The sequence below is a fragment of the Nuphar pumila genome, chromosome 12 (assembly GCF_984573655.1).
Source record: "Nuphar pumila chromosome 12, dmNupPumi1.hap1.1, whole genome shotgun sequence".
Taxonomy (NCBI): domain Eukaryota; kingdom Viridiplantae; phylum Streptophyta; class Magnoliopsida; order Nymphaeales; family Nymphaeaceae; genus Nuphar; species Nuphar pumila.
In genome coordinates this window covers 44,903,227-44,927,976 of record NC_143260.1, presented here as the reverse complement: position 1 = coordinate 44,927,976, position 24,750 = coordinate 44,903,227, and the positions used below count along the sequence as shown (strand labels likewise).

The 24,750-nt window shown below is 38.3% G+C and overlaps 1 protein-coding gene across 2 annotated transcripts in view; it reads right to left on the bottom strand.

Moving 5' to 3' along the window:
- The window catches only part of LOC149820860 (U-box domain-containing protein 44-like), a 145,559-nt gene extending 136,399 nt beyond the window's left edge, over window positions 1-9,160 (bottom strand). For both annotated transcript variants that reach the window (XM_089983844.1, XM_089983845.1), the window contains exons 1-4: window positions 8,493-9,160; window positions 7,620-8,411; window positions 7,021-7,327; window positions 1,028-1,507 (exon numbers count right to left, since the gene is read on the bottom strand). In XM_089983844.1, the coding sequence (XP_089839970.1) occupies window positions 1,028-1,507; window positions 7,021-7,327; window positions 7,620-8,411; window positions 8,493-8,933 (2,020 nt within the window). In that variant the 5' untranslated portion in view covers window positions 8,934-9,160. The remainder of the gene's footprint in view (window positions 1-1,027; window positions 1,508-7,020; window positions 7,328-7,619; window positions 8,412-8,492) is intronic.
- Window positions 9,161-24,750: the final 15,590 nt, after the last annotated feature.

Below are 24,750 nucleotides of genomic sequence, written 5' to 3'. Positions count from 1 at the left end.
CACAAATCAAGTGGTTAGATTAGGTTTCTTTCCATATCTAAGTAAACCCTTCTCGTTTACTTGATTAACAATGGCATGACTAACTGCATATTGCTCAGTGAAGAGAAATGTTATAGTGGAAATATTGTCATAGATATTTTGAAAACATCAAGATATTATCGCAATACGATAAGAAAATGATTAATAGCTAAAATATTTGAGAATATCAGAAATTTGAAAATATCTCAATGTTATCATGGCATTTTTCACTTTTACTTCTTATTTGTCTTGTTCATTTTCAACACGATTTTCGTCTTTCTTTATTTTATATTCTAAAAACTTCTAAATCATGTCCATGTAATTTTGAAAAAAATATAAAAGCTATTTTTCTTTTTCTATTTTTGTTAACTTTTTCATATATTTCATCTTTTAAGTGCTTGAGGGGGCAGACATTAAATGCCAGTAAAGACAGCCAAAATTGATTAGAAAGGCTCAACCCCCTTCATTGCCCTTTTTACGCCCAAAAAGCACAGGTACCCATACAAGATTTGATCACTCAAGAGTTACCTATCCCTTGGTTTCCTGTTCTTGAGTTTGTTAGGATCCTTTCAGGCACTTTAAGATTTGCCTGAAATTTTCATGAGATTTTTCACGAGCCTACACTATCCAGAGATTTACTTTACTGAGATACGGTCAAAACCAATATGGGTGACTATGATTGCAACCATAAAAACACGTCTTCATAGAGATTTTTTTTCTCAAAAAATAAATACAGGCATGGCAAGTTTAGTCCAAAATTATAAATAAGTTCTTTCTTATTGGTCCTTATGGAAAAACAAAACAAACGTGGTGTATTGTAGTCAGATTGGCAAATGAGATACAAAATCCTCAGACAGATACAAACCATGCACAAAAATTGTCAAAGAAAATACTCAAAGCTAACTGGGCCAAAAAACAGAAATATCATTGCTAAACACAAACCATGCACCAAAAAAGAAAAACACTCGGTTCATTGGGCCACAACTTGCTAAAACATAAAGAGTTGTACCTGCAGCCCGTGGTGAGGAAGCAATTCCAGAAAGAATGCGTAGAAAAGCCAATTGATTCTTCGGCCCAGAATGAGCTAGAATTTGCAAAAGCTTATGTATAATATGCTCTGACTGCATCAAATTCCCTTCCTTATCTGTAGATGATAATTCCCAATGCCCAGGTTTGGAGACTATGTTTCCTAGGGTTAATGCTGCCAATTCTTTTATATCCAAGGCCGAAAGATTATCATCCAAGTGTTCTTTGAAAAGAATATCTGTCAGAGCTGACAAGACACCTGAATCAACAAGGATGATAGCATTATCATCTAAAGATGATAGATTGTTTAGAGCTTGCAAGCTGGCAAGTCTGGCCTCCAGTTTGGACGAAAGCATTTTCACTAATATTTTAGCACCATGCCTTGCAATATGCTCTTTTCCTTTGTTTGCAAGGGGCATCTTTCCCACCATGACTGCCATCTCTAACTTTACTTCTAAACTACCTGATTATGAGAAAAATAAATTTAGACCAAACTACAACTTGTACCACAAAAAAGAAAGAAAAAGCTTTCGATGAATACAAAAAGTTTCACAGTGAGCAATCATCAAATAGTCACTAAATGAACATATCAGAAGCAAAACATCTAATAACAATTGATTTTATTGACAAAGATAATTTATAAGATGAATATCCCATATTGGGAATCCTACTATTACTATGGTTGGAACCTGGACGATGGATGCCATCTAATCAACCTCCTCAAACTGAGCCAAAGGTTGCAATCTTAACCGTTTATTTTAAGAAAGAACATCATCATTCTACAGACGAGAAGAAACAGATTGACACTATGTCATCTTACATAGCATCATAACTAATTTGTCCACAGGGATTAGATGCAGTACAAAGTTGTCTAAGTTAAATATCATAATGTCTTAATCTAGAAGTCATGCCATTCACGGATTCCGACCAGGTGCGATCCAACCCTTTTCTACTGATTCTTGTTGTGTGACACTATGTCATCTTACATAGCATCATAACTAATTTGTCCATAGGGATTAGATGCATTACAAAGTTGTCTAAGTTAAATATCATAATGTCTTAATCTAGAAGTCACGCCATTCACAGATTCTGACCATGTGCGATCTAACCCTTTTCTAAAGATTCTTGTGGCATCTAGACCTTAGGAGTCAACTGGGACTCTTTTTGAGTACCGAACGATTTTTTCTGGCGACGTGCTAGGCGTGAGGCTAAGTTTTTTTGGAGACCGCACCTTTTTGAGGAAAAGCTCGCTAGGATGAACGAACGCATAGACTCGTTGAACAGTAAGCTGGATGAGCAATTCTAACAAGTGCTTACAATCCTAGACTCCATGCAAAACCGTGGAGCCCAGGGTAGCCCTTCAGGGCATCTCATAGGGTCTGGCGCAAGCGATTCAAAGACAAGATCCACGTCGAGACCCTTCTCCGTCTACCACCCGGGCTGGACTTCCCAAAGTTCGTCGATGATGACCCCACTAGCTGGGTCATCCGGGCATACTTCAAGATTGTCAAAACACCGAAGGAAGATCGGGTCTCCTTTGCCGCGATCCACCTGGAGGATGAGGCCATCTGTTGGTACCACTGGCTTGAGACAAAGATGGGTATGCTTCCTTGGGAGGCCTTCTCCTGAGCCTTGATGATACGGTTGGACCCCTTTGCCTACGTCAGCCACTACGTTACGATGTCCAAGATCCGCCAACAAGGCAGCGTTATGGAGTACCAAGCAGAGTTTAAGAGGTTGAGCAAACTAGTGATCGGGTGGTCCCAGGAATCCTTGATCGGTATGTTCATAGTCAAGCTCAAGCTAGATCTTCACATCGAGGTCCAAGTTATGAGGCACACCTCCTTGACTCAAGTGTTCGAGTTGGCACGAGTGGTTGAGGAGAAGTTATCCCAACAAAGCTTGCATTGAGCCAAGGATAGTGGAAGGTCTATGTTAAATTGTATCGTATCTTTTATATATATTTGTATATATATAGAGAGAGAGATACATATACATATATATCTCGTATATATATGTATATGTATCTATCTAATTATATGTATATATATATATAAATATATATTTATACCAATAAGGATAAATCAGTCCTTTCACCTCATTTTACACACTATTTTTTTATAGAATATATATGTAATTTTTCTATTTTTATTTTTATTTTTATTTTTATTCTTTTTGTTTTTAGCACATGGAGGGGCCCACACTATATGATCGTTGGGCCCTCCAACAGTCCTAATTATGACCGTTGGAGGGGTCCCAACGATCATATTGGGAGCCCCTCCATGGCCTCCCATTTGTATAAATAGGGGTGCTCCCCCTTTAGTTTTTCTCAGGCTTTTTGTAAAGCTCTTTGACATTCAATAAAAGAAGTTCTTTATTTTTCATGCTTTTGTGCATGTGTATATGTGCCTTTGTGCACTTGTGAGAGTTCTGCTTGTGCCTTTTGTGCTCACTTTTTGTTTTAAGTATTGTGTTTGTATACACATACTCTCTTTATAAAGTTCTTCACATGGTATCAGAGCAAGGTTGAAGAAAGAAGATCGTGTGGTTCCTCACATTTTTTTGGGCCTCAAAAAGCGTGCCCTCAATTTTTTGTGATTGGCGTGGATTCTTCTCTTCATCCATTTTTTTAGAAGCCTCTTTTACCAAGAAAGATCTAAAATTCTTTTGTGGTACATATTTTTTTCTCTCATTTATTCTCCCTAATGGGTGAAAAAGACTCACATTTCTCTCTTGGTTTTAAACTTAATGGCTCCAATTATCACGTTTGGGCCATAAACATGGAGGCCCATATTAAAGGAAAAGGGCTTTGGGGCTATGTCCATGGCTCGATTCCGAAATTGGAGTCTAAAATCACTTTGATGGAAAAAGGAGAAATAAAAATCCTTGAAGAAGAAGAAAGAGCCAAGACTCTTGAAGACTATAGTAAGAGACATGAAGAATGAGAGATGAGAAATTTCAAAATCCTATCATAGATATTCTCATCTGTTGAGACAAAAATTAATGCCAACATCATCAAGTTCAAGAAAGTCTCTCAAGCGTAGGAATACCTTGAAAAAATGTACACTTCAAGGGATTTGTCCCACAAGTATTATCTTTAAAAAAGGGCCTTGACCCTTCAACAAAACGAAATAACTATTAGAGAGTATTTCGCGAAATTATTTTCTATTTGGGATGAGTTTGCTATGCTTGAGCTCAAATAAAGTGGAGAGGCTATTGAACTTAGGCATAAACAATTAGAGGAGGATCGCTTTTTTAACTTTTGAATGGGCTTAGACCCGAATTTGAACAAATTTGATCATCTCTTCTATCCTCTTTCACTTTCCTCTCTCTTGAAGATGTAATTACAAAACTAAGTGGGGAAGAGACTCGTATGAGTATAAGCAAAAATAACTCAAGTGTTCTAGCAACACCTTCCAACCATGAAGAAAGTGAAGGTGTTAATGTTGTCTCAAAACCGGGAAACAACTTGAGAACCTACAAACCTCCCCATTTCAAGAATCAAAGCCATGGAGCAAGTGGTCAAGGCGAAAAGAGAGATTATAGCAAGCTTGTGTGCCACTTTTGTAAGAAACCGGGGCACATCAAACCAATTTGTCCAAAGTAGAAGAAGTTGCTACTATGGCTACCACATCTCAACCTCAAAAGGAAGAGTACTCATCATCTTCAAATGGAGTTCTCTCGTTACAACAAATTGTGGATGCACTTCAACCTCTTCTCAAAAGGGCAATTTCTGGAGCCGTCATGTCAACCTCTTCGCCTCCCGGTAAGATCTTTTGGCTCTTAGATTTGGGTGCTTCATTTCATATGTCCCCAAGTATTAGTACCTTTTTCTGAATACTCAAACAATCTCTTTCCATCCTTTGTTTCAATTGTGGATGAAACTTCTCTTGAAGTAAAAGGTATAGATCTTGATATAGATCTTGACAGATATTTACAGCATATATATATAATGTCTACGATCTTCACAGTGTTCGCAGCAGAAATATATATATATATATATATATATATATATATATATATATATATATATATATATATAAAGAAGTTTTGTCATGTACAGTTAATCAATAAGAAGATTTTTAAATGTTTTGACTTCTCTGTCAATACGATAAGACCGTTATATATGGTTCAATATGCATTCATCAAATTTCCCTGATTGTATAAAGAGTTATGTTATGAACATGAAAAATTGATTAACTTCGTGTATACTGAAATTTTTGCAATGTTATCTTATTGTGGTAATATCTGAACCACTTACGAGTCTTTGAAGGCCATGAGCATGTGTTGCTTATGAAATGTTAAATTGTAATTAGCATTACAAAGATTTGTTGAAAATTTAGTTTTTGAAATAATTGCATTGTTGATGTGATAGGGCAAGCTCGAAATTGTTATTGTAAGATGATTTGCATAATTGTTCTTGTGTAAAGAACCCTGAATTGATTAAGAATAGTAAAAAAGACCAAACAGTGTAATAATTTTCTTCCCTGAAACCTTGGATGACGGTCATGGAGACTGTGAGGATACTAAACACCATGTGCATTTGTTGTCCTCAAGAACCCGATGTGTGGTTCATGTTCTCGATCACGATTGTAGAGAACTTTAGCCACTTTGTCTGGTGGTGGTGTTGATTGAGTTGTAGTTATTGGTATACCAAGAAAATTGCATCAATGGATGTTGATTTTCTTGATATCCCGGCATTAGGTGAGGATTCCTAATGTTTCGATTGATGGTATGGATTTCTAATATCGGTCGAGGAACAAGTATAGAACCTAATAATTAAAATACAATTTATGTGTTAAGCTACGACCGAGAACTGCCTTAAACCTCAAGAACTTTGCATGTTTTTTAGTATCCGCAGGTTTATAAGAAAGTAAAAATTAAATTTGTATGCATTAAAAAAGAACATGCATGCAAAAGCAATTCCGATGATCTAACTTAAAAAGTTATTTATGCATATTGCATTGATTCATGCATTCCTAAATGTTTAGCATTGATTTCATACATCCCTAAATGTTTAATTTAACATGAGATTGTCGATTGCTTGCTTGAACTACATAATTGTAAGTTGTTCTGTCTGTTTGTTGTTTGTAGAACCCTCTTAAACGTGTATTGATTTAGTCTATGTTAAATTTCTTACTATTGGATTTCGAGAGGGCCTCGTACGAGAACTTCGGTTCTTACCCGGTTTTTAAAAATCTTTTTCAGGTATTGAGGCACCATGATGGAGAGACTAGTTGGCAGGAGGGCACGAGGGTTATGATCTCGTGGCCCGGGTTCTGACATACTCGAGATGTTTTTATTTTGGGAAACTTTGTGAACCCTTAATGGGAACTATTTGATTTAAATAAATTTGATTTATATTATGTCTGGAGTTATTGTTGAGTTGTGTTAATTAAATTTATAATGTGTCGGGATCCCTCAGATGTTTTTTGCAATATCTTTAAAAAAAAATCACATTTTTTTAGAGTCAGTTTGGGGTCGTTACAAATACTCCATGAATTATGCACTAGTACCCACTTTAGTTTTTTCCACCAGGGATAAGCTTTACAACCAAATCCTGGAATAAAGAATGATCTACATTAGGTTCAAACGGAGTTTATTATAAAAAAAAATCTGCTTAAATTATTAACAGGAAGCCCCTTCATACAGAAAGCATCTTCCCATGGACATCAACCTAGTTTATTTGAGCCACGGCCAACACTTGAAGAATAAGTTTCCCTACCCCACATCCCTCAGTAATTGATAAAGGCATAATGAGTTACAGTTTCTCTTGCTTCCATCACAACATAGAATTGAATGAACGTCTGCTAAAGTGGATTCGGTCAAAAGAAACACAAAATAAAATCAGGTTCATCAGTTAGAGCATTTTTATTAATGCAAACAATATTTTAAAAAAAAGGAATAAATACTTTTTGGAATCACAAAATAAATTAGGTTCTTCACTAAAATTAGTTCCAATAAGTGATTAGATACCTTCAGAAAGACGGTTCAGTAAAGGTTGGAATCTTCCAGCAGCTGCCAAATGTTGAACATTGGTCTCTACTTTCTCAATATTTTTTAGGGTTTCTTCAGCAAGATTAGCTAAAGAGGGGTTGTCAGCATCTCCAGATATGCTTGTAAGAAGCACGAGTGCACCTTTCTCCAGGGCCAACTTTATGCAGTAATTTTCATCACCAGAAAAATCAAGAAGCAACTTCAATGCATACTCACCCTCCTTTTCTAGGTTCCCGATGAGACTATGTATCGCTAATCTAGTCACACCTTCTTCAATCATGATAAGCTACAGAAAACGAAAACGAAAACTTTATAAGGTATTATCCTAAGAGGAAAAGAAATTCACTCAATTTTGCGCATACTGAATTTCCAAATATGAATTGAATACCCTCGTAAAGCATTCTCTTCCCTTATAATTAGTAATTATAGTTATCATAGATAAATAATGTTCTTCTGTTTTGATGGTTCAAACAAGATTATGTCTTTCACTCACAATTATCACATGTGATTTTCGGTTTGGTCGAGAACCAAGTTAACCAAACAAAAATGTGATGTAATAAAAGAGAAGAAACCATTACCCTGCTCTCCTCATCCTTTGCCATGCTAAGCAGGGTCATGAGAGCTCTGAGACGCGTCTGGGAACCAACACTCCCAGAAGAAGAATCATTCAACACCTTGACAATGAGGGGAATAAGCCCTGCATTTCTCACTTCGTATCGCCTAGAAGGATGCTCCTCGGAGATCCTATGCATGTTCTTGAGCGCATTGTCGATCGATTCCAGCGAAGAAGACTCCTCCCTCAGTTGCTGAACCGCCGATCTAATCTGAATGTCGATGTTCCGACCAACCCATTCGTCGACAGCCCCCGCGAGACCGATGTTTGGCTTCTGATCTAGAGTCTTGAGCACCTGCCCGGTCACAGGGCAGGTCGGATCGCGCCCGTCATCGATGCACCGATCGAACCAGTGCTGAATCGCAGCACGCTCGTACGTCTGCGATGACTCGAGGACGACGGGATCCTTCATCACTTGCTTGGTCAGCGGGCAGATGAAGTTCTTGAAAGGCGGAATGTGAGCGTCTTCTTCGAAATCGGGGTCCGAATCCTTGGTGACCGACTTGGGTTCTACCGTCCAGCTGTCGAAGATCCTCCCCAAGCAGATGGAAATCCTCCGATCCGTAGGCGTGGCGGAGACCGTCATGTCCTTCTTGAGAAGATCGATCTGTCGAGACAACTCGCCATGGTTCTGGGATTCGATCCCCAGAGCGCGCGCAAGGTCCATGATGATGGCGCTCAGCACGGCCTTGGTGCTGCACCTCCCCTGCGCCTCCTTCTGCAGCGTGCAGCACACTCGCTCTTCGTTCTCAGTCACCTATACATACATGACGACTCAGCAGGGTTACGGATATGGTTACTAAAACCCTAGCCAATGAGGAAATTTTGGAGAACGGACCTTGAACTGAGCAAGCTGCATCTCGGAAGAGAGATCGGCGGTCTTCTTGCGGAGGTCGTCGGAGGCGGGGAGCGAGGAATGGAGGAGGTCGAGCCATCGGCCGATGCTGGTGGAGCAGTCTCGGAGGGTGTCGCAGAGGGTTTGGCAGTTGATGAGGACGAAGATCTTGCTCCTGCTGCGGTAGGTGGCGAGGGTTTGGTTGGCGGTGGAGGTGTCGGTGGAGATGCCTCTGAGGGCGGTCTGGGCGGAGGGGGAGAGGTCCATCAGGTCGGGACTGGTGGACGTCGACTTGAGGAATTGGTTGAGGAGCAGGTCGAGGCGCTTGGCGTAGCCGCAGAACCTCCGGGGGCACTCCCACTGGTAGTCGTCGGAGTCGCACATCTCCGACAGAGATCTGGTGATGGACCCCACGACCGCCCCAAGCTCCTCCGAAGGTGACATTTGATTCCTCCGCTCGGAATCAATCAGCCGGTGGCCATGGCGGACGTGAACGTCATCAGCCTCCGGCGAAACCACAACTCCAGTCCAGACTCTGCTTCGTCACAGGCGGCAGAGACGTAGAAGTCACCGTTGAACTAGCCACCTACCAATAGCGGAAGCGTGTTGACTCACTAAAAGCCGTCAATGCAGGGGCGGCTGAGGGATGAGGATCAGACCCTTGCTTGTTTGGCGCGTGCTCAGTTACTCTCTTCTTTTATCCCAATCGAGGGTTGGGTTGGGACCGTTGGGTTGACTTGGATGCCACTTTTGGTTGCAGATCGAATAAAAAAAGTCTTAACCAAAGTTGTAGGGCTACTACTATTCTAGTCTTCTTACGGTTGGGATTCGAGTCTTCTCAAGGTTGACTAGCTCAAATCCCTATTGATGGCGACAGCGGTTCCATCCGGGTTCGGATCGTAAAAGATCGCCCCAATACATGACACGATAATACCTATTTCACAGACTCGTTACACGGGATGGAATGGGAATATATGGGTCCAGATAATTCTAGCATTCTGTTTTTGTTTTAACGCCAATATAGTAGGGCCCATTCACTAACCTCCGAGTCGGACCCGCATACAAAACGGGACCCTTCAAATTTTTTTTTTTTTTTTGTTTTTTAGCTGGTTTGACGGAAATTTGGTTCCTATCAAGTGTCTTGCTTGGTTTATTGCACACCGCCCGACCCGATCCACCCGTTTTCTTTCACCATTAATTATTTATTTAGGAGGAGACTCTGGTTCTGGTGGCTGTCGTATTTTCAGAGTTGGAATACAGAGGTCACGGTGGGTGATGTAAGCCACATGGGATGGTGGGCCGTGTTGTCCTCACGTAATAAATAATGGCCTTTTGACGCTATGGCTTCCTACAGGCTTGCACGGTTTTACGTGCGCATGTTGTACATTTTACATCAAGCTTTGAAACTCCTTATCACAGATCGTCATCAAACAACGGACATTTTAGAACAGAGCATCCGAGTACTTTTTACGTGCGCATGTTTTGTTCAGTCTTTTTGTTCATTTTGTCCAACCCTTGACAAGCCATCAAACATACTTCCAGCTGCTGGAACAACTACTGTACATCAGTCATAGCTAGCCCGATTAAGTCCATTATCTAGGAATGCTTTCTCCGAATAAAAATCAAAATGTTTGGGATAGTTAGCTGGGATAGGCGTTTATAGAGTTTATGTATTCGAGCAAGTGGCTGCCACTAGGGTCGAGATTCGAAACAGCAACCACCATGGATAAAATTTGACTAACATTTTGACTCGAGAACACCAAATGCATAAACGCCCACCACAGCGCCTAAATTCCAAACAGCCCACGTACATTAGGGAGAACTTGTAAGGTTGCGCCCTGACTTACGCTCCCGTGGGCACGTTTCTTTTTGTCATAAGTGGGCACGGTGATCAAGCTCGTCCTTGGCAATGACGGGACAAGTGTTTTCATCAACAAATCGTGATTAATTGATGAAATTTAAAAATTATAATTAATCAATATACAATTTGCTAACTCACATTTTAACAATAAAAAGCTAAAACACAAGCTCGTAAATTTTAAAATAACTTCTGAAATATTAAAATTGCACCTTGACCAATTGAGATAAATCACATTTAATCAATTCAATAACTTTTTTTTACCAACTTCAGTATTTATTTTCATGATTAATTTTCTATAAACCTAAAATTTGAAAAAAATTAGCAAAATTTGTGAATAATTCAATTAATTAATTTCAAAAGATTCATATTAACGAACATAAAAATCTCAAGAAAAAAATAAAAAAAATAAACAAAAATGTTATACCTTGCATTACAAAGGTTGCCGAGTAGGACAGAAAACTACACTTAACATTTTGGTTATCATGATTGCTTGTCTTTTATGATTTTAAAGCATGTGCACGCCGTAGCTTGTTTTTAGTACTGTCTAACAAGTATCTTTTTAACATGACAAATCACATTAATCGCCATCTATATATCTCATGATTTATGCATATAATACTTAATATTAAATCATCATAAAACACATAAAATAAATTTACGAAAACATTATTCATATTATAAACCCATGAACAAAAATAAATATTCATTCGATCATACTTAAAACAACGATATACCAATTTTAAATTATGTAAGAACACGAAACTATGTATTTTACACTACCCAATTTTTCGGTTTGGCCATTCGAGCATAGTTTTATCAAAAATGTATTTTTCAATCTTTTTCAAAGCATAGTATTTATTTAAAAATAATTTTAAAATATTTTTTTAACTTGTTTCAGGTATGATCTACTATGGACCAGCTCGTAGAATCGGCAAAGTGCACGATCTATGTGCTTGCATTCGATTTACAATTACGAGTGAGATGAATCCTACCTTAACCGAGTTTTCAGTTGTGATAACTCCTTAGTCTCCCATCTTAGCACTTTGGAGCAACTTTAACAACGGTTGAAAAAACTCTAAGATTAAGGAAAGAGGAAGAAGAAGATAGTAGATAGAGATGTTTACTAGAAATAGAATAGAGAAGAGATATATAGATAAATGAGAGATCCTTTAATTTAATGGAGATGTTGTTTCCAAATTTACCAACTTAGGAAAAGAAAGAGTTACCAAACTCTCAAAGTTTTTTGAAAACTTTTCTAATTATCTTAAATTTTTAATTATTTGTATTTAAATAATTACCCAAAATTTCAAATGTCATGGGACCCACTTGTAGACTCCCTATGCATTCTGAAGTCACCACGTGGCGTAGAGATGGTGCAAAAGACTATAATACTCTTGGCCACCTTCACAACCTTTCACTACAAGAAACATGTGGATTAGCGACGACCTAAATCCATCGCTAATTCGTCGCTAAACAGTTTAGCGACGAATTAGCGTCGGATTAGAGACGGATAGCTTTCATCGCGAATTTTTCGACGCTAAGTAGCGACAAAACTTATTTGTCACTAATTTGCGATGGATTAGAGACGGAAATGATATGTTGTGAGTTTGTCACTATTTTAAATTAGCGATGGATAATATCCGTCGTGTGTCCTTTGCTATTTTAAATTAGCGACGAATAATATATGTCACTAATCCATCGCTAAATTTTTAAAAAAATTAAAAAAAAAATAAAAAAAAATAAAAAAAAATTGCTTGCTGCCGGGAGGTATTCCGACAGCAATAAGCCGGACTTGGAGCGATTCGTCGGCGGCCACGGAGGAGGAGGATGACCCACCACCGGATCCCAGCAAGTCGTACTCCCTCGACCCCAAGATCTCTGATTGGGTCTCGCAGAGGTCGGAATGGACCAATCTCGTTGTTGACGGCCATGACGGAGACGAGGCCGGTGTCGGGGCGGATGGCGTCGCGGAGGCAGTCGAGGTCGAGGAGGTCGTCAGAGCCGACGGGGAGGTAGGTGGCGTGGAAGCGACATGCTCCCTGGCGCGCTCGACCTCCTCGTTCGACTCCCAGCTGTAGAGGTGAGTGCGGGAATGGGGGTTGTCGAAGCGGCCAGTGAAGAAGGGCAGCATCGCGTCCAGCACCCGCGGGTCCACCGGCGACGTCGCTTGCATGTCCAGGTACAACGGCCGCCCCACGATCCGCACGCCCTTCATCGAGATTCCTCCGCCCTCCTCTGCTGCGTCGGAGTTGGGCGACGACAGTCGCGGCGGTCGACATCGTCCGGCAGGATCCTCCGGTGAGCCTTACTGCGGCGAGCATGAGGCTCAGCTTCATCGACCAGCGGGAGCACGAGGCTCGGTTTAAATCGAACATCAATTTAAATTTCGAACGGGGGAGAGAGGGAAAATTTTGCGCCTTAGGTGGGACGGTTTAAATCGAAAATTAGCGATGGATTTAGCGAGGGAATTTTTCCATCGCTAATTAGCGATGGATTAGCGACGGAAAAATTCCCTCGCTAAATCCGTCGCTAATTTCCTACAGTTTTGCAGTGAAATTTTTTTGTCATCGATCTGTCGATAATTAGCGACGGATTTGAGACGGAATTTATATCGTCGCTAATTTCAAAAATATTTCAAAGATTGGCGACGGATAATGTTCTCTCGCTAAGTCCGTCGCTAATTAGCGACGGAAAAAATCCGTCGCAAAAATTTGTCGCTAATAATGGTTTTTCTTGTAGTGCTTATGGGCCCCCACGTTGACACGTGGTGCCCCACTGGGTTGAGTGTGACCCTTTGGGCCCTACATGCCACTCATGGCATCCTACGGGGACTCTAGGTTGGGTCCATAATACGGTTCAGTTAATTTTAAAAAAATCATTTTTGGATCCAATCCAAGTTTAAGAACCCAAAATGGATGCTGGTCCATTTTGGAAAATACATTTTCTAAACCAACCCAAATCTAAAATTGACAAATCGGATCTCCTATGAGATCTATGGCTCATAACAAACCTGCTAGAGTCTTAGTTCAAATTTAATTCTTAAATTTTGCCTAATTCTAACTGGGATTTTGCTCAAATTTAAAAGTTAAAATTAAAGAAATTTGCAGGTATTACATCCTACCTCCCTTAAAGAAATTTTATCCACAAAATTAGGTTACAGTTACTTATCAAATAACTTTGGTTACACAAAACTATGTGACTTACACTACCCGATTTTTTATTTGACCGTACGGGCATAGTTGTACCGAAAACGTATTTTTTAATCTTTTTTCAAAGCTTGGTATTGGTTAAAAACAATTTTAAAACACTTTTCTAACTAGTTTTAGGTATGATCCACCATGGACCAGCTTGTAGAATAGGCAAGGCGCACAATCTATGTATTTGCATTCGATCTACAACTAAGAGAGATGAATCCTAACTTAACCGAGTTTTCGAATGTGCTAATGCCTTCATCTCCCATCTTAACACCTTGAAGAAACTTTAATTGCCACTAAAGAAACTTTAAAATTGAGGAAAGAGGAAGAATATGGTAAAAAGAGAGGTTTACTAGGAATATGAGAGAGAAGAGAAATAGAGATGAGAGAGAGATCATCTAATTATAATGGGGATGTGGTTTCCCAAACTTACCAACTTAGAGAAAGAGAGAGTTACCAAACTCTAAAAGTTTTCTAAAAACTTCTCTAATTATCTTAAAAATTTTAATTATTTTTACTTAGGTAATTTTCCAAAATTTTAAACGTCATGGGTCCCACATGTAAAATCTCTATGGGTTATGGAGTTACCACATGACGTAGAGATGGTGCAAAAGATTATAATAACATTGACTACCATCACAACCCCTGTGGGCCCCCACGTTGAGACGTGATGCCTCATTGGGCTGGGTGTGACCCTCTAGAGCCCACATGCCACTCATGGCATCCTATAGAGACTCTGGATTGGGTCCATAATATGATCCAGTCAATTTCAAAAAAATCATTTATTGATCAAATCCAAGTTTAAAAACCCAAAATGAATGATGGTCTATCTTGAAAATATATATTTTTCAAACCAACCCAAATCCAAAATCGCTAAATCGGATCTCCTACGAGATTTATGGCTCATAACGGATCCAACTAGAGTCTTAGTTCAAATTAAACTCATGAATTTTGCCTAAATTTAACTTTGTTTTAATTTAAATTTAACTTAAGTTTTGCTTGATTTTAAAAATTAAAATTAAAAAAAATCATAGGTATTACATTCTTTTACACATGGCCATTTTGGCTCTTTTCTAATATTTTTCTATACATGTAACAACTTTGGCTATTTTCACTTCTCGGGTCATTGTCACTTGAACCTAATACCAAACAATATCCACCATGAAAATCATCAAGCCTAAGGATATGACCAAGTCTTTCCTCATATTTCACACATATGGCCCTTTTAGCTCTTTCAACTATGGTTTGGCCACCGGTAAAACCTAAGGCTAGTTACTAGGGATTCTCTGGGATTGACCAAAGGAGGTTAAGACGCAACACAAGTTGGAGATGTTTTGACCTATTTTTGAGCTCACAAAGTTGGTCACCTGAATGAATCCTATATGATATTATATTCGATATGCAAGATATGTACCTGTGAATTCTCATTATTCACCCCTTTGGGCCTCTAGTTAGGACACAATGTCTTGGACAATTCGACCTCATTGTTGGTTCTTATTTTCTTATGATAACCCATCCATTTACACTTCAAACTTTATGACTCGATTTTACATTCAACCTTCCTCAAAGACGACATATTCACAAGGCAATAGGACAGTTTCAAAAGACTTGGAAAGTGGACCCAATCTAAATGTAACATCTTTTTCAATTATGAAGCATCTGGTAGCTCAAATCCATCAGCATTGATAAACTCATAGGAGTTCTTGGGAAAGACTTGTTTGACAATGTATGATCCTTACCAATTAAGTACCACTTTCTAAAAGGATGTGGGACTACATGATGGAAATATTGCATGACTAAATTATTGATTTAGAAAGATCATTTGATCACATGTTATTGTTTGATTGTCCTTCTATATTGTTTTGCATGCTTAGCTGCCAGAAGCTTTCTCTTATTTTTGAAGTGAGAATCATTATCACTCACAATATCCTTAGGGACACCAAAATGCCAGAATGTTTTTATGGATGAATAACACTACATGTTGACCCTTGGCTCAAGTTAGGGAGACAACTTCAATAGACTTAGTGAAATACTCAGTGTAGTCATGCTCATTGGATGCATGAGGCCTATGGCACCAAATGCCCACGTGGAAAATGTTTCACCAACCTTGTGAAAATGGATTTCAGAAAAGAGACCTCAAGCCTAGAGGCACGTTCTTAAGATCGCTATCTTTAGAACTTCAATCGCCCCACTCCGGGAAGACCGAAGATGCGAAAAGGGGTTTGATGTGACTGAGTTCCCAGGATACAACTAGGCTTGAACCTCCAGAGAGTCACTGCTTCGCAAGGACAGATGATCTCTACCACACTTGTACTCTGCAAGCCAAATCGAGAAGAAGGAAGAAGAAGATTTTTGGAGAGTCAGAAAATTCTTGTGTTTTCAAAAGACGAAAATAGAAGATATTTATAGACTTTAAGAGAGGCCAAAACGTTTTGCGATAAATGAGATTAATGGCCATAAATCTGACGGTTTGAAAATAGGACGAAAAAGTACCTGAACGGTCACCCACCTTTGACTGTCAATCAAAGGCATCCAAAACCGCCCAACAGTCACAATGCAACATTAACTCGATATGCATGCAACTTAAAGCTTTTCAAACGGCCAGATAACTCAAACCGAAAAGCAAAACGGATATTTTCACCTCATAAGCACCTCGCACCGCTGCGAAGTGCAAAGTGCGTCATCAAAACACCACATTGCGCCTCAAGCGCCCTTGCGCATGCACGCACGCGCGCGTGTGCGCGAACAACGCGTCCATTGCTGCACGATGCGCAACAACGTCCGCAATCCACCTAAAGAATCAAGGCTTACCAAAGTAAAGAATAGATAACAAACACTCTATTTAAACCTCTTGAAAAAAATTTCTCTCTTAGATATGGGACTAAACTTTTTCAAAACTCTTTTGGTAGTAATCATTAATAATTTAAAACTTTCCTAACAATCCCCCACTAGTTTTAAAATATATTTGGCTTGTATAGAAACTTATGCATTAGTGAGAGTGTCTACATGACTTGAACCCCCACTATTTGAAAGAAAACCTAAATTAACCAAGGTGCTAAGTGGACTTACCTTGAACTTAGCTCCTTATATTGTTAACGGAGTTTTCAATCATAGATAGGTTTCCAAAAGTTCGATTGTGTGGATTTCATGTTGGCACATTTAGAGCCTTGTGCTTTCCTGGATTCAAGAGTGCTCTAGAGAATTGCCAATTCTCATAAGAAACAGTTCACATTTCTACACTCATATAGGTGAGTTTGTCTAGGTGTACTGTAACACACACCTTAGCCTTAAGGCCTACAAACTCATTAAGATCTATTAGCTCAACCCTCATATTAGTTACAGCTCATGAGCCCACATCAGTAATGGGCTTACATAAATATGCTCAATATATGTCATTCACCAATTTGTTTCCCATTGAACCTATGCATGTGGGATCTCCAGCGCTCTAGGTTGGGTATTCTTAGGTGATGACTTAATTGGTTTAATTCTCATTCCCCTCGATGTTTTATTGATGACATCTCTCGAAAGGCCTTTCGTAAATGGGTCTGCCAAATTTTGACATGACTTCACATATTTCAATGAAATAATATTGTCATCAATCATTTGTCTTATAAAACTGTGTCTTAGACTAATATGTCTAGACTTCCCATTGTATTTCATATTACTTGTTTTACATATAGCTGATTGGATATCACAAAACATTGAAATAGCAGGTATAAGCTTCTCACCTAGTGGAATATCCACTAGCATATTCTTAAGCCATTCAGCTTCTCTACAAGCAGAAGCCAAAGCAATAAACTCAGATTCCATTGTAGAATGAGTTATACATGTCTGTTTCTTAGACTCCCATGCAACTGCTCCTCCTCCAAGGGTAAAAACCTAACCACTCGTAGACTTGGAATCTTCAAAGTCAGTATTCCAACTTGCATCACTATACCCTTCAATAACAACAGGAAACTCAGTATAGTGAATTCCATAGTCTAAAGTATGCTTTAGATATCTAAGAATCCTGTTCACTGCATTCCAGTGTTGATGACCAGGATTATTAGTGTATCTACACACTTTACTCATTGCATAGGCAATGTCAGGCCTTGTGCAGTTCATTGCATACATAAGGCTACCTACAACACTGGCATATTTTAATTGTTGAACACTAGCACCATCATTAGGAGTCAATTTCATATTTGGATCATATGGGGTGCATGCTGGTGAACTATTAAGATATCCATACTTTGTAAGAATTTTCTCAATATAATGTGATTGACATAATACAATGCCATTTTTATTTCTTATAATTTTGATTCCTAAAATAACATCTGCAACACCCAAGTCTTTCATACAAAACAAAGAAGATAAAAATCTTTTTGTTTGATTTATGCATTCACTATTATAACCCAAAATAAGCATATCATCAACATATAAACAAATAATAATAATTGAGTTACTATCTACTTTACTGTAGACACATTTGTCCGCATCATGAATTTTAAAACCATTATGCACCAGAGAACTATCAAATTTTTCATGCCATTGCTTAGGGGCTTACTTTAATCCATATAAGGATTTCTCAAGTTTGCAAACTTTGCGCTCTTGCCCTAGCACTACTTTAATCAGAATTCTAATAGTAGATATTCTAGTTACAGGAGCAAAAGTATCAAAATAATCAATACCTTCTTTTTGTTTAAAGCCTTTTGCAACCAAACGTGCTTTAAATTTATCGATTGTACCATCAGCTTTTAATTTCTTTTTGAAAATCCATTTGCAACCAATAGTTTTGCAACCAACAGGTAAATCCACTAATTTCCAAACATTATTAGACATAATTGATTCTATTTCATCATTAATAGCTTCTCTCCAAAAGGCAGCATCTTGAGAAGACATAGCCTCTTGAAAAGACACAGAATCATTCTTAATTAGAAATGTATAAAAGTCAGAACCAAAATTAGTTGGTTTTCTAATGCGTTTACCGAGTCTAACTTCAGTTTCTGGTTCATCAACACAATCATTAGAATATTCAATCATGTCATTTACAGGAAGTTCATCTACTATAATCTGGCTGCCATCAAGAAGAGAATCAAATGCATTTTTATGTTCTATGAAAGATGTATCTCTAGATTCTACAATAACATCATTAACAATGTCCAAAAATCTATATGCTTTACTATGTTCAGCATACCCAACAAATGCACATTTAAATGTTTTAGGTCCAACTTTTTTTCTTTTATTTTCTGGAATTTTAACATATGCTAAACAACCCCAAACACGAAAATAACTAAGATTAGGTTTCTTACCAAAACACAATTCATAAGGTGATTTATCAGATTTGGAATAATGAACTCGATTAAGAATATAACAAGCAGAAAGTATAGCCTCTCCCCACAAGTTGGAATGCAAACCCGTATTAAGCAGCATAGCATTCATCATTTTTACAAGTGTTCTGTTTTTCCTTTCTACTACTTCATTCTGTTCAGGAGTTCTAGGAGCTGATGTTTGATGGATAATACTATTATCTTTACAGAATTTATCAAATTCTCCACCTAAGTATTCACCTCCTATATCTGTTCTTAAATGTACAATCTTTGTTTTAAACTTATTTTATACTTCAGCTAGATAAAGAAGAAATTTGGAAAATGCTTCAGATTTATGTTTCAACAAATAAACATAACAGAATTTTGAGTAATCATCTATAAAGGTAATAAAGTACCTATTGCCACCATGACTCAAAACATTATCCATCGTACACACAACAGAATGCATTAATTCAAGCAATTTATAATTCTTTTTTACACTAGGAAACGGGAGCCTAATTAGCTTAGTTTGAATGCATGTCTCACACTTATATTTATGTTCTATTCACACATGACACGGAAGAAGACCAAAGTTATTCATATTATGAATGCAACAAGAATTTATATGTCCTAATCGTGAATGTCAAAGAAAATAGGAGTCAACCATATAAACAGAAGTAGTAGCTTCATTTATGCTCATCTTGAACATACCACCAGTGGCAAACCCTTTTCCTACAAAGATTTTCCCTTTGGTCACAGTTACAATCCCAGACCCAATAACAATCTTAAAACCATTTCGTGACAGGAGATCTGCAGAGATTAAATTTTTCCGAACTTCTGGAGCATAGTGGACATTCTCAAGTGTTAGGACTTTCCCGGAGGTGAACTTAATTTCCACACTCCCTTTTCCCAGCACTTTAGTTGAGGAAGAGTTTCCCATAAAGAGATTGCATCCCTCTCCCACTACTTCATACGACTTGAACAAGTTCCTGTCGTTTGCCACATGAACAGTGCTTCCAGTATCCAGGTACCAGTCCTTATTTGCAGCCACCATAAAGGTTTCAGAGATTACAGCAACAAGCCTCTCCTCTGACTCATTTGGCTTAGGACCAGTCCTCTTCCGTTCTCTGCATTCTCTAGCAAAATAGCCAAACTTGCCACAAACATAGCAACTAATTTTCTTTTTATCAGATGGCTTTTTCCCTTTCACAAAATTCTTTTTGATTTTCTGGGTTTTCATGATTTTGTCACCCTTGTTACTAACAAAATTCACTTTAGGATAACCTTCTTTAGGACTCGAATTCTTTTTGTCACGAAGACGAGTCTCTTCCTCAATTCGAATGTCCTTAAGAAGGCCATCTAAAGTGATTTTCTCATTTTTATGTTTTAGGTGATTCCTATATTCTTTTCAGGAATCCGGCAGCTTCCCAATGATGACAGCAACTTGGAAGTCATCATCAAGATACATACCTTCTCCTTTGATCTTATAGGCCAGTATTTGCATCTCATGAATTTGAGCAAGTATAGGCTTATCATCAACAATAAAAAAATTAACATACTGATCTACGATAAACCTTTTGTTACCAGCATCTTCTGCATTGTACTTGATCTCGAGAGCATTCCACAACTCTCCAGCCGACTCCAATGGTGAATACAAGTCAAAGAGAGAATCGGCTAAAGTGTTCAGGATATGCCCTTTGCATCGGTAGTTGTCAGTATACCACTTCTCTCGCTCTTTCTTTTGTTCTTCTGTCTCAACTTCTCCAGCAGCAACAGTGGGACAAGGCTTTTTGAGAACATAGTCAATATGCAACTCGGATAGCAAGAAAGAGACCTTTGATTGCCACCGCTTAAAGTTTGACCCATCAAATCGATCGAGCTTTTCAAGGTCACGGCTAAGCAGATTGATGGAGTTGGATGTCAAACCAGAGGCCATATTGAAGTTCTAAAATTGTTTCACCAACCTTGTGAAAATGGATTTCAGAAAAGAGACCTCAAGCCTAGAGGCACGTTCTTAAGATCGCTATCTTTAAAACTTCAATCGCCCCACTCCGGGAAGATCGAAGATGCGAAAAGGGATTTGATGCGACTGAGTTCCCAGGATACAACTAGGCTTGAACCTCCAGAGAGTCACTGCTTCGCAAGGACAGATGATCTCTACCACACTTGTACTCTGCAAGCCAAATCGAGAAGAAGGAAGAAGAAGATTTTTGGAGAGTCGGAAAATTCTTGTGTTTTCAAAAGACGAAAATAGAAGATATTTATAGACTTTAAGAGAGGCCAAAACGTTTTGCGATAAATGAGATTAATGGCCATAAATCTGACGGTTTGAAAATAAGACGAAAAAGTACCTGAACGGTCACCCACCTTTGACTGTCAATCAAAGGCCTCCAAAACTGCCCAACAGTCACAATGCAACATTAACTCGATATGCATGCAACTTAAAGCTTTTCAAACGGCCAGATAACTCAAACCGAAAAGCAAAACGGATATTTTCACCTCATAAGCACCTCGCACCGCTGCGAAGTGCAAAGTGCGCCATCAAAACACCACATTGTGCCTCAAGCGCCCTTGCGCACGCACGTGTGCGCGAACAGCGCGTCCGTTGTTGCACGATGCGCAACAACGTTCGCAATCCACCTAAAGAATCAAGGCTTACCAAAGTAAAGAATAGATAACAAACACTCTATTTAAACCTCTTGAAAAACTTTTCTCTCTTAGATATGGGACTAAACTTTTTCAAAACTCTTTTGGTAGTAATCATTAATATTTTAAAACTTTCCTAACAGAAAATGGTCATAGGAATGTGACCATATGCAATGGAGATGAAGGTGCATGAATAACATGAATGCTTGGTCTTTCCTTCGTTCTTAGCACATGTCTTAGATTATCCTCATGCTTATTTTTTGAAAGTCTAAAAAATTAAAAGCGTCAAATTTTTAAATTTTTGACATTTTCATATATTATTATTTTTTTTAGATTTTAATAAAAACAAGAAACATTGACAAAAAGAGGGGTTGTCAAAAATTCTTGAATTTCCATCCTTAGACATAGAGAAGTTTTGGAATAGGTGGAAAGTAGTTGTATGTCTAGATAAAAAGTGAACATATTTTTGGGTTTTTTAATTTTTTCTTTGCTTTTTTTGTCTGATAATATACATGGTCTAGGTTAGATTCACATATTTGAGGATTGGGTATCACTACCCAATTGCTTTTCTTGGTCGGATTCGTACTCCTTCGGTGATGACTTTCTAAAAGAATTTCCTGCATTAAATGACATACAAAAGAACAGTAAGTCTAGGCCTAGAGTTTCATCTTCTAAATCCCAAGAAAAAGGATCTACTATGGCCATGAGTTTATCATTTAAAGGGATATGATCAAAAGGCTCAGGATATGAATAGATCCCATGAGAATCATCTGACATCCAGGTTTCTAACCCTTGTTGGGAAGAGATTCTTGAGAATATATATGCAAGCACGAGATCTTCATGAAATAGCTTCCTCAAACCAAAATCTTTTGCTTCTTTTTCTGTTTCTCTCATAGTTTAAAAACTCACCGATTGATCGGTTGACTCATTTCGGATCACCAAGTCACGGGGTCAAAACCAGGTTTAACTAAGCCAAGTCATGCGCTGACTCGGCTGAGTCATGCCATGACTCGGCCGACTCATGGGTGAGTCATACCTATATATACATATATAACATATTTTATATATATTATATAAAATATAATATAAATATTATGTATATTATATATAAAATTATGATTATATATGTAAATATATTATAAAAATATAATATAATATATATATATATATATATATATATATATTATATATATATATATAATATTGGTAAAATACTATAAAATATATATAACAATCATAATATATACGTATATTTATATATTTTATATAAAATATAAAGTGAACATGACCCGGCCGAGTCACTTAGTTGGCCTGACCGAGTCACCGAGTTGACCCGGCCAAGTCACGAGTCCCTAAGAACGAGTCACCAAGTTTTAAAACCATGATTTGTCTTTTCATATTGGTAGGAGTATTTTAGAGATAGTACTCCCAAGTTGACATTATGAGATTATGTGTATACTGCTTCAATCTATAGGCTTGCCTTTCAAACATAATCCTCTCCTTCCACTAAGTATTCCTTTTTCGGATCAACAACCCATATATCTTATCATCGCCATTCAACATATATTCTGATTGCTGCCTTAAGGTAAGTCCAACCTCCTTCTAAATGTCCAATGTTTCCAACTCTTATGGGGTCAACATTTGAAGTCGTCTCTGATAATAGTATTCCCAGTGTTGTTGCGTAGGGTCATCTTAGAATGCTTCCCACATGCACTTTGACGAAGCATCATATGTGATCTGGATATTCACTTCACGACTCGGGACCCGATATAATCTGACATTATTATCAAAAGTTAACGAGGTGGAGGTGGAGGCAAAGGGTCAAGATCATCATAGGAGCTGATCGAATCAAGATCTGACACATGGTTGTTGAACACTTCATGGTCATAGAATCCTTCTTGATCGAACACAATTATGGTGGCGTCAATTCCTGAAATAGAGTTAGGCCTTACAACTCAAAGCTGCTCCGTGAATTTGCCGGATCTTGGAGCTTTGAACTCGAGCTTTCTTTTGACTGGAAATCTACAAAAGAACTGACCCCCATGGTTTCACTTTAATTGCTTTAATTTTATCACAATTAACCAAATTAAGCAATCATATTATGCATGTAGCTTATGTGAAAAAATATACTAATGATACAAAAAGAAAACCTAACTATTTTCTTTATTAAATTTAAAACATATTCTGAAAGGGTCACGTTTATTTCATAAAGTCGTTCATGAGTCAAGTAGGATCAGGTTAAATCAGGTAAAGTCGGTCAGGTGGGGATGGGTCAAGTCAGCTGAAATGGGCCAGGCAGGGTCAGGTTGGATCAGACTTGAATTTTTTTTTTTACCCAAACCCGAACTCATGCAATCCTATAGAAATTCTTATGTGGTAAATTAAGCCCCGACCCATTACTGACCCGACCCCGTGGATTGAATAATGCAAATCTGGGATTTATAAAAAAAAAATGGTTAGGTTTGGGTTTTTATATGTTTGACCCGACTATGACCCAATATGGGCAGGTTAAGGTCGGCCCTGACCCGACCCGTTGACAGCCCTAAGTACTGCAACAGAAGTTGAAAAAACTACATAAGACCCAAATAGGTGTGAGGTAGAATCACCGTGAACTCCGCATATTAAGCATTTAGACGCCTAAGTGGAAAGCTCTTGAATGCAGATTATGTTGTGTAACATAATAAGCTTAGGCAAAAGCCTGTGGCCCCAGGCTAGCTCCGGATCATATTGGGCGGGAAAGGTTCTACCGACGGCAATACAAAAGATTGATAGCAGCTGGTCACTGAAAAAGTTGTGTCTGTTGTGTGACATGTCCGCCCAAATGAGAGGGTTGGAATCTGCTGACAGATGCATTGTTTGAATAAGCTGCATGTTAAGTACATTAGTGGATCCAATGCTCATTAGGATCCAAGTAATGTTGATCCAAAAATGCACCCAAATGAGAGCAGATCGACCAGTCATAAGATAAACATGTGTGTTGTCCAAGATAATCTTGGCAATCCTAATGCTATTCTAATTGTAGTCACTCCTTGATTCAAGGAGAACATTACGGATGATGAGATGTATATATATATTGAGACCTCTATCTCTCAAGAAACGAGCGAGAGAAATAGAGAGATTAGTTGATGTAGGTATGCTTAGACCGAACCACGTTAAGTGATTTCTTTCTGCATGTATTGTTGTTTGTTGTGCATTCGGCAGCGTTGTAAAAGCTCATACCTTGTATGCAAATCTTATAAGAAAAGAGGGTTCGATAGCAAGAGCTACTAAGA